This window comes from Pavona decussata, unplaced genomic scaffold, assembly GCF_977016875.1.
Source record: "Pavona decussata unplaced genomic scaffold, jaPavDecu1.1 SCAFFOLD_90, whole genome shotgun sequence".
Classification (NCBI taxonomy): Eukaryota; Metazoa; Cnidaria; class Anthozoa; order Scleractinia; family Agariciidae; genus Pavona; species Pavona decussata.
This window is the reverse complement of record NW_028145507.1, coordinates 475,001-483,960: the sequence shown is the minus strand read 5'-3', so window position 1 is coordinate 483,960 and position 8,960 is coordinate 475,001. Positions and strand designations below refer to the sequence as shown.

The 8,960-nt window shown below is 36.5% G+C and overlaps 2 protein-coding genes across 4 annotated transcripts in view; one reads left to right on the top strand and one right to left on the bottom strand.

The window, feature by feature from the left end:
- Positions 1-35: 35 nt before the first annotated feature.
- On the top strand, positions 36-7,682 carry LOC146474305 (uncharacterized). Of its 3 annotated transcripts, none has more exons than XR_014866196.1 (8): positions 36-548; positions 1,768-2,866; positions 3,620-3,753; positions 4,195-4,371; positions 4,803-4,973; positions 5,017-5,058; positions 5,979-6,114; positions 6,843-6,968. XR_014866196.1 is itself a non-coding variant. In XM_085117205.1 (8 exons), exons 1-8 carry the CDS (start codon positions 546-548, stop codon positions 7,547-7,549), a joined length of 1,920 nt encoding a protein of 639 aa, XP_084973331.1. In that variant the 5' UTR covers positions 36-545; the 3' UTR covers positions 7,550-7,682. The 3 variants fall into 3 exon arrangements, 2 of the variants coding, with proteins under 2 accessions (XP_084973331.1, XP_084973330.1); XM_085117205.1 differs by adding an exon at positions 7,477-7,682 and having other exon boundaries at positions 4,279-4,371; positions 4,803-5,058; XM_085117204.1 differs by adding an exon at positions 7,477-7,682 and having other exon boundaries at positions 4,803-5,058.
- Positions 7,683-8,313: 631 nt separating this feature from the next.
- LOC146474304 (kinesin-like protein KIF11) overlaps positions 8,314-8,960 on the bottom strand; it is a 7,507-nt gene continuing 6,860 nt past the window's right edge. The window contains exon 2 of the mRNA XM_085117224.1: positions 8,314-8,960. This exon is cut by the window's right edge and continues 2,845 nt beyond it. The gene's annotated coding sequence lies outside the window, so the exon portion shown is untranslated.

The following is an 8,960-nucleotide window of genomic DNA, read 5'->3' as shown; positions in this document are numbered from 1 at the left end:
AGAGTTTAGCATACCTCAGTGCAGTGCCTTTCCAGAGCTGCTTCCTGATTGGTCAGATTAGAGCTTCCGGTAGCGATTGTACCGATTATATCATTGGCTAGCTCGTTTTGTGGCACCATTTTCATTCCGGTTAGTTTTCCTCAAGTGTCTGCGTTAAATTGTGATCGCTTACTGTACAGTTACCGTTAGAATATTCATATCATAGAAGTTTCACGTCGTTTTCTGGTTGTTCTTTCGAGGTTCGTCCTCATCTTATCGCAGTATTGAACATATTACATCTCACCTCAGCTGTTCCTCGCTGAATTTGTCCGTAAGGATATTCATATCATTGAACAAGTTTCACCTCGTTTCCTGGTTCTTCTTTCGAGGTTCGTCCTCATGTTACCGCAGAATTGAGCATATTACATCTCACCTCAGCTGTTCCTCGCTGAATTGGTCTGTAAGAATATTCATATCATTGAAGAAGTTTCACGTCGTTTCCTGGTTCTTCATCTCGAGGTTCGTCCTCATGCAATCGCAGAATTGACTGAGCATATTACATCTCAATGGTAAGTAACAGTCCGTTGTATTTTTATTAAGCTTATATGTAACATTTTAACATTCTATAACCTTTGTGTTATGTGATACTTATATTATTTAAAATTTGCGAGATAAAAACAGAATCTATTCCATGCAATGATTCAGTTGATTGTAGTACACAATTTCGAGCTGAGCACACTCTTTTTATTAGAAATTACGTGTTTTCCTCATCTTCCACTGCGCAATTTTTACTTAAACAGTTCATTTATATTAAGAACCCGATAAAGTGACAATTTTTTGATTTTCATATAGGCTTACATTCATAACTTCAAAGTGACTTTTGATCAATTCGCAATCGCGTGTTCTTTGTTCTTTGTTCTTTGTTCTTTGTTATAGTCTTATGTCTATCACTCTTTCTGTAGCTGCCCACGCTCTGTATGTTGTCTTTATATACAGAAATATACCGATTCATAATCTTATGGTGATTTTCGCACGTATTCTAATAGAATAGAAACGCATATTATTTTCGATTTTTATTCATAGTTTTCATCAAAACATTCTCAGTTTCGAGCATTAAAGTGTGCTTTAAACCATAAGAAAAGATTTAATATGGGAAACTGTTATTATTGTTATAAATATTAGTAGTATTCTTATTACTAATATGGATTTGAGTCAAGTTTTTATGGGACTTGTTGTGGATGGGTCGATGGAATTCTCGGGGCCCGCATCTTGCATCCCCCACAGATTTTTTTTGCAGGGGAGATGACATCACAAAGAGAGAAAGCCTGGGATTGGGATAGCCTGGTGACATCGAACACACTCTCTAATCTACGATTATTACTAGTTATTAATATTATTCTTACATGTATCTTTTGTTTGCACCTGAAGTCAAAGCTAGTTGCCATCTTGGATGATAAGGATAAGTTATGGTTTTATTAAATGCTGTGGCTATTTGCCTTGCAGCCGGAAAGAGTCGTGGGACAGTTGGTCGTAAAACACTTTATACTTAAATAGAAGGCAATCCTTCAGCAAGGAATCTCGTGATAAGTTTTTCTTTTTTGTGGACTCAAATCAAGTTGATTGAGAAGGCATGAATGCTGTTTTCTCAATCTAATTTTGTCTCCTCGCTCTAATTCTATAGTAATTATACATACATTAACATATTAAACATTATTTAATGTTATCAATACATTTGCTTTGTTGATGCTTTTGCCTTATTTAATAGTCTACAATTTTTAATTTTTTTAGGAGAACCCAACAAAGTGGACATCACGAGGAACTGGGCAGTGCCCCGGTGGTTGCGGATACACTTATTCTAATGCATGGATGCCAAATATTTGCCCAAATTGTGGTTTTAAAATTGGCGGGAAGCACAAGCCCAAAGTGAAAAAGCCAAAATTAGACACAGACCCACCAAGCTGTGTTTTGATAGTTGAATCACCACAACTCAAGTTGTTTTCTGTTCAAATCAATTCCAAACACAATAGAGTGTTTGTAGTACAATCAAGCTCTGATTTTGTTTGTCACTCAGAGAAATGCAAAGAAAAGAGAGCAGTTCATGTCGCAAGTGGCATTCCCTTTTCATGTGAACATTGTAATCTGTTAAAGTCATTTTCCATGCCAACTTTGGCCAAGAACATACATGAAGATGACATTAAAAGTTACAAATGTGATAACTCAACTCAAAGATTGTTGTTGGAAGCCATTGAACCTCCTGAAGATTTTAGGCATGTCGTTGAAATTTCTCAAAGTTGTTATGCCATTTATCATCATGATGGTGCTTCCCAGGGCCCATCTAACCCCACGGGGTATTGTCATGTACAGAAGCGTGATGGACTGTTCCGCTGCACAAACAAGAGCTGTTCAAGGAAAAGTGGCAATAGCAAACAGTTGAAGTTGAGAACAATTTGTCCCCATCTGCATATTCTTTTTTGTGTTTTGAAATTGTCATCAGACTCAGGTCCAGTAAACACTGTATCTCCTTCAACATCTGGTGAATCCAGTACAGCCACATCCACAACAGTAACTGCTGAGCAAGAGGTCAGTGTAAGCAGAGGATCAACAATCAAACTTAATATGAGGAGGGTAATTCCGTACCCAGTACCTCAATATATGCTTTCTGCATGTCGAAGCTTGAGAGATGTTCCTCAATGCTTTATGCCGTCCAGCACAGAGTGTGAACTTTGTGGGAGTCCTCTTCTGGATTGCAGAAGGCATCCTGGTCAAGGACAAGAGGATTTGTCATACCTCATCACTCCATCGATTTTTCTTTCAGTTGAAATTAAGGTCAAATTCTGCTCAAACAAGAGCTGCAAAGCCATGCACCAAGCATGGCCTATCGACCAAGGTAACCTTTTTAATGACTGCTTGATTGTTTTGTTAGCTGCCTTTTGCATGGTTATTACTTTCAACAATAATTTCTCCCTAAAAGAGTTGCATGAACATTAATTCTTAATACATACATTAATGTTTAATATGTATCATTAGTAAGATTTTATTAAACATTAGACTAAGATTCTATTTAATACAGTAAAACCCCGGTAACTCGAACTCGGATAACTCCAACTCCCCCGCTAACTCGAAATGAATCTCAATTCCCTTCGATTTGACCCAACTTTTCAGTCATTTTTACTCGGTTAACTCAAACTCAGATAACTCGAAAACCCCGCTAACTTGAATTAAATTTCGTTTCCCTTTGAATATCAAAATTTACCCCTGTAACTCGAATTTCTGGTTGTTATAACTCACCACGGATGCCCATTGAGATATCACATTAGTTTCTTGTGAAAATAAGTTTAATTTGCACTGCATTGTACACCAAAGTGCTGAAAATCAATAAGCTATTAATTATTAACCTGGAAAATTGAATATTTTAATCGACCTTGAAAACTGGAAACCCGTTAACTTGAACAGTTTTTCATTTCCATTTGGAGGTCGAGTTACTGGGGTTCTACTGTACATTTCTTTGCAGGTACCATAGAATATGTATACGGTCTACATGTAGTTGAGTTTTGGAATCGTGCATTCCTCTTTTTTTTTAAGTGAAGTTGAACTCTCACAGTAAAAGATCACAAAAGATGATTTTTTTCACTTTCTCAAGGACTTTTCAACATTTGTGACAAAATCATTGTTGCTGTAGTGATCCTTGAACATTGGAGGCAGCTTTTCCAACGTGGAGTTCCCCTGAGTATAGCTATCAAAAGTGATCTCAGTGTCTGGAAGAGATGTAAAGAGGTAATGGAATTTTTGAGTTGTACAATGTATGAATGACTACAACAAAAGTAATTAAAGAGACATTGTTACTTATGAGATGACACTTTTAAATTTATTTGGGGTAATCTTTTTCTTGAAAGGGATTGTAGACTTTTCACTTGTTGATGGTTTTTTTTTTCTAAAATGTATCTGTATGGTTTGTGAATAAATACTTCAAAATTGAGTTTCTACATGTATTTCTATGTATTTCTACTTTTTTTTACATGTAGAAATACATGGAATAATAATGGGTACAGTTAATCATTGAGGGCTGTCATCAAGAGCCTGGGAATTAGGATTTCCTGCTGCTTGTTTTAATTGAAAAAATCCTGGCTATTTATTCCCCGTCTACTTGTTCTAATTTTCTGGCAACTTGAATTATTATTTACATTTTTGTTAAATGTTTGTCCTTTTTATTCTTAGGGTGAGCTCAGTAATAATGACCTGAGATATCTCAGTGCCTTATTGTACAATGGATTTTATGCCTATGAACTTTTATCCGAACAGTCCCAAGACAGTGTGATATGCGGTATATGTGGAGTGATTGGTCAAGTCTATTTCGGGGATGGTAATGAAAAAAATTGTTGCAGTGTTGAAATGGTAAGAGCACTAAATGACAACCATTGTGTATTATGATGTTGTTTTTGTAAGGGAAGCAGTTGTTGGATGTAAATGTCACCTTCTTTTAATTAGCTTTGCCAGAAGGTAATAGCTGTCATACAAACATTATACAGTATAGGTTGTAAGTCTTCAGTTAAATAATTGTTGTAGTTAATTACCATAATTATTAAATTACCATACCAAAAATATACCTGAAATAAAAAAAATACGACAACAAATGTCCTCCTAAAGAGTTTTTTTCCACTGAGAAATTGAAGCTCATATACTCGCCGTGGTGCACAGTGGAATGTGCAGTGTATTATGTGATGAAAAAAGAAAACACGGCCACTCTGGAAAAAATTGCTAAGACTCACTTGTTAAAAACCATGTGCTTGTTATTAATGTTTTTTATCAAATTATAAATTTCCCAGGTTGATTATACAAAGGCAAATAATTCAGAGGGAGGATGTCAACCACCATCACTGGAGACATTTCTGCATCAGATGAAGGGTGTGTTTGTGGAGAGATTAACCTATGCCAATTCAAAGCAAGACATTTCAGTTATTGCCCAAAAACTACCCCCAATTATTGCACCTTCATTGCGAGCTGATAGGGTGTTTAACACCGAGATGGAGAAGAAGAGTGTATACTTGGAAGGGAAATTCTTTGAGAAGGAGCACATTAATGGTAAGTTCAACATTGTATGTTCACATGCACTGTCATTCATACCTTTCTTTTTCATGGAAAATGTTTCAGTTGCGATTATACTTTAACCAAAAAAAAAAAAACATGAAATAAATTGATATGGACCTTTCACAATTTTTAATCAATTTCTCCTCATAATGACTTTTTCAATTTTGGTATACCATATTTATTCCATTTATAACAGCCCCACTTCGAATAAGCGCCCACCCTGAAAGCCCAAAAAGTTAGTAAGCGCCCACCCTCAAACAAGCGCCCACTCTGAAGGCCAAAAACTTAAACAAGCGCCCACTAACCCCTTCCCAACAAAAAAAGTGTCTGTACTAACCCAGGGTGAAGATGAGCGTCAGTTCTGTTAGATACAGTTACATTGTAAGTCAATGAACTTTTAGATTGTTTGTTGCTTGTTCATAAAATAATCGCACTGAATTGGCAAAGCGGCACACTTGTTGCACTATATAAGCATATATTTTTAGGTACGAGGTGGCCTCAACTATATAAAGCCTGGTGGTTTCTAGAGGTCACCTCGCCATAAATTAACCACTCAATGAAAATAAACGCTAAAGACTAAAGACATGTTAGCTCTTGCACTTAGTTTTGTCTTGTTGAAGTGAACTTAACTTGTTATCCCCTATTTTTGTTATTCTCTAAAAATGTTCCCACTTGCCGAAAATGTTAGGAAAATAATAAGCGCCCACCTTCGAATAAGCGCCCACCCTCATGTGCCCAAAATTAAATAAGCACCCATGGCCGTTAATCGATTAAATACGGTAGATGTCTGGTAGATTGATATCACATAGCTACATATCCAGTAAGTCTTTCAGCCCCTTGGTCCATTTCTTGAAAGTTGTGATTCATTCACAATATGCTATCATTGTCTTTTTATCTTTCTTGATTTTTATTAGGGGACCCAATGCTTTTGCACCACATAATTAAAAAACTAAACCATTGGATATGGCTTCTTTGGAATCCTATACTGAACAAGAACTCCGGGCCATCTGCAGGGAATGCAAAATTGACAAGATTGGAAAGTTGTCAAAGGTACCCGGCAGGTTCTTTGCCACTTAACTTGTACTCATTCAATTAAATTGTTAACTGTTTAGTTCATCAGTCAGGGACTTTCCTCTACTATTCCTTCCCCAATAAAGATTGCAGACTGTGGTAACCACTCGAAATGTATGGGAATGTATAAATGGATACGTAGAGATATGTTAAGATAATTGTATTGGAGTCAAAACGCAAACCAGGACTCATTCAATGAATCTTCATTTTCCCCAACTCCAGTTATGATTTGGAAGCGGGGTACTTAGTGACTGGTATAGAAGTGAATATCTAAAAATATGTTGTTGTCGATATATCATATTTTCAGTTTTCATTCCAGAAGATCAATAATTTTGCACACAATAATGTCTGTCATAGCGCAGGACAGAATTTAACTTAAAAGTCACTTTCCTAAAATTTTATTTTAAAGATCCACGTGCATTCTCCCTTTGTTTCACTTCCAACTTACAAAACCTTTCAGATTAATTTTGTTCCTAGCCTGTGTATCCTCATTCATCTTCCTTTGCCATTGGGATTGTGCTATATTGGTTACTGAAACCAAGATGAAAGATCTTAATAAGGCTAATTGAATACTGCTACTTTTGGTCAATTTTTGTTGATGTTGTTGTTGTTTCCACAATGTAACAACTTATGTGGAAGGATTTTTTTTAAATGTATGTTAATTGCTGAATCTGACAGCCTCAGCTGATTTTCATCTATTTTATCAGGCTCTGCTTATTCAGCAACTTCAAGTGTTGTATTCCTCACTTGTTACTGGTTCTTCACCATGTCATGGATTCACGCATGTTGCTGGTAATACTGGTGGATTTTACCACATGGTGTGCCGCCATGGGGTGAGTGACTTTTTACTACCTTTTAATTTTTATTTACATAGTTCAACCAATTGCAGCTGGGTAGTCCCAATGATTATTTTAACTTTGATATTCAGATGTGTTGTTATCGATTTGCATGTTCATATTGTTCAATAGACTGTGAGAAGTCTCTCTTTTGCTCGAAAATCTGTAAGCAAGAGTTGCGTTGGCGGAAGTTCAACTCATGCAACTTTGATGCCCAAATTCTCTCGGTTACAGATTTTCGGGCAAAAGGGAAACTGCTTGCAGTAGATTCTTTTTGTTACCTTTTTGGACTGGGACTCATTGTTCATGCAGCTACTCCTTGAAGTCCTTACTCCTTGAAAAGCCCTGAAATTTAATTCTATATTTCAAGGTCACCTGAAAAGCCCTCGAAAAGAAGAGATTTTGTAATTTTGTTAGGTTGTTTAACTGTAACCAGCCTATAATATTTGTTGACCACTGATCTCCACCTTGAACTGTTTACTACATTTCCTTTTATTATTTCCAGACCACTGTGGCATCCAAATTTCTTCTTCTCCAGGAGTCAGTCCGTAACGTGGCAGATTTGTATTTGTCATTGAAATACCCTCCTGTTGTTCTGGTGAATGACACACCTTGTGGTTTTGCCCGTCACATTGACCTGAGGGAACCTACAGTTGCTAGTGAACTTTGGGGCGATCATATTGGTTGTTTTGAGAAACCACACCCCAAAACACAGCCGAACCAGGTACAAAATGATTTGTTGTTTTAAGCCTTGATTTCACTATAGAATGTCAATATTTGAAGTTTGTCCACATAGCCTTAAGTTTACAACTGTAACACTGTAACTGTTTAAGAATACTCCAAGGGATTTTCAGGTGTAGAAATTGTTTATTTTTTGGTTGTTTTGTTTTCACATAGGTTAGCATCCCTCAAATTGTTCCTTCAGAATTTAGTTCGGCCATCAACCTGTCTCAAGAAAGACTCATCGAAGACTATACAAACCCTCTAAATCACCCATTAACTGGCTCATCAAGAAGATATGTTGTTGGTGATCGATTTCACACCACCACAAACCCACACAAATCACATTTGTGTGGGTTCCATGATATCAATTTATGTCTCCAGTTGGATACCATCAAGACAAGCTACCAAGAGTGTCAGAATAACAGCAAAAATATTAAGCGTCTGAGGTGTTCCACAATGCAGTCTTTCCCTGTGCATTTTATATACAATTATTTAATGGACTTTTATCACAATGAGGAAATTGTGGAAAAGCAACGAGAACAGTTAACATCAACTTTGAAAACAGATCAATCGCTAAAAAGAGATAAATTCCTTAGGTTTGTTGTGGTGAGTGAATAGAGTTTAACTCTCTTTATATTTTCTATTTGAAGATTAAAAGAAGGTTAAGGTCAGTAGTAGAAGACAAACTCAGGTAGTTGTGGTTGTACCGCGTGTGATGGAAATCTCAAAACCAAACCGTGTTGTTAAGCATATTTCTTTGCATGTGCACTATAATGTCTTGCCTTGCCTGTTTTGTTGTGTTTTGTAACAAACGCAAAAAATCTACTCTTTGCTAGGTGGAGGGTGGCATGGAATACAGGTTAGGATCGAAAAATGAATTCAATTATCTAGTAGGTTTCGGATTGGTCAGTTTACTAATAATGGGCAAACAATTTATTTGGACACGCGTCTATTCATACCCTTTATTGATATTAAAATTATGTTTGCTTAAATAAGAAACAATGGAGTTGACTTGCGACAAGGTGTGATTTTTTTTTTAGCGGTAATAGAGTTAACGCTAAAAACGTTTGTTTACCGGGATTCGTATCCCGATAATCAACGTCTATTGAATTGAAAAGACAAAGGGTGTGATTTTTGTTTATCAAGCAGGGAGTTTTAACCTTCACACATTCGTGAAGCTTTTATCAATTCTTTAAGTGAAGGTTTGAATAACGGTCTCATTTGCCACGCGCCTTTGAGACATTTTTGTAGTGAAATGGTGAAACT

Bases quoted from the DNA above. Each gene is read 5' to 3' on its own strand.
- LOC146474305 (XM_085117204.1), top strand. The intron at 4,372-4,802 runs GTAAGAGCACTA...TAAATTTCCCAG, and splicing joins ATTGTTGCAGTGTTGAAATG to GTTGATTATACAAAGGCAAA. The intron at 6,115-6,842 runs GTACCCGGCAGG...CTATTTTATCAG, and splicing joins AGATTGGAAAGTTGTCAAAG to GCTCTGCTTATTCAGCAACT.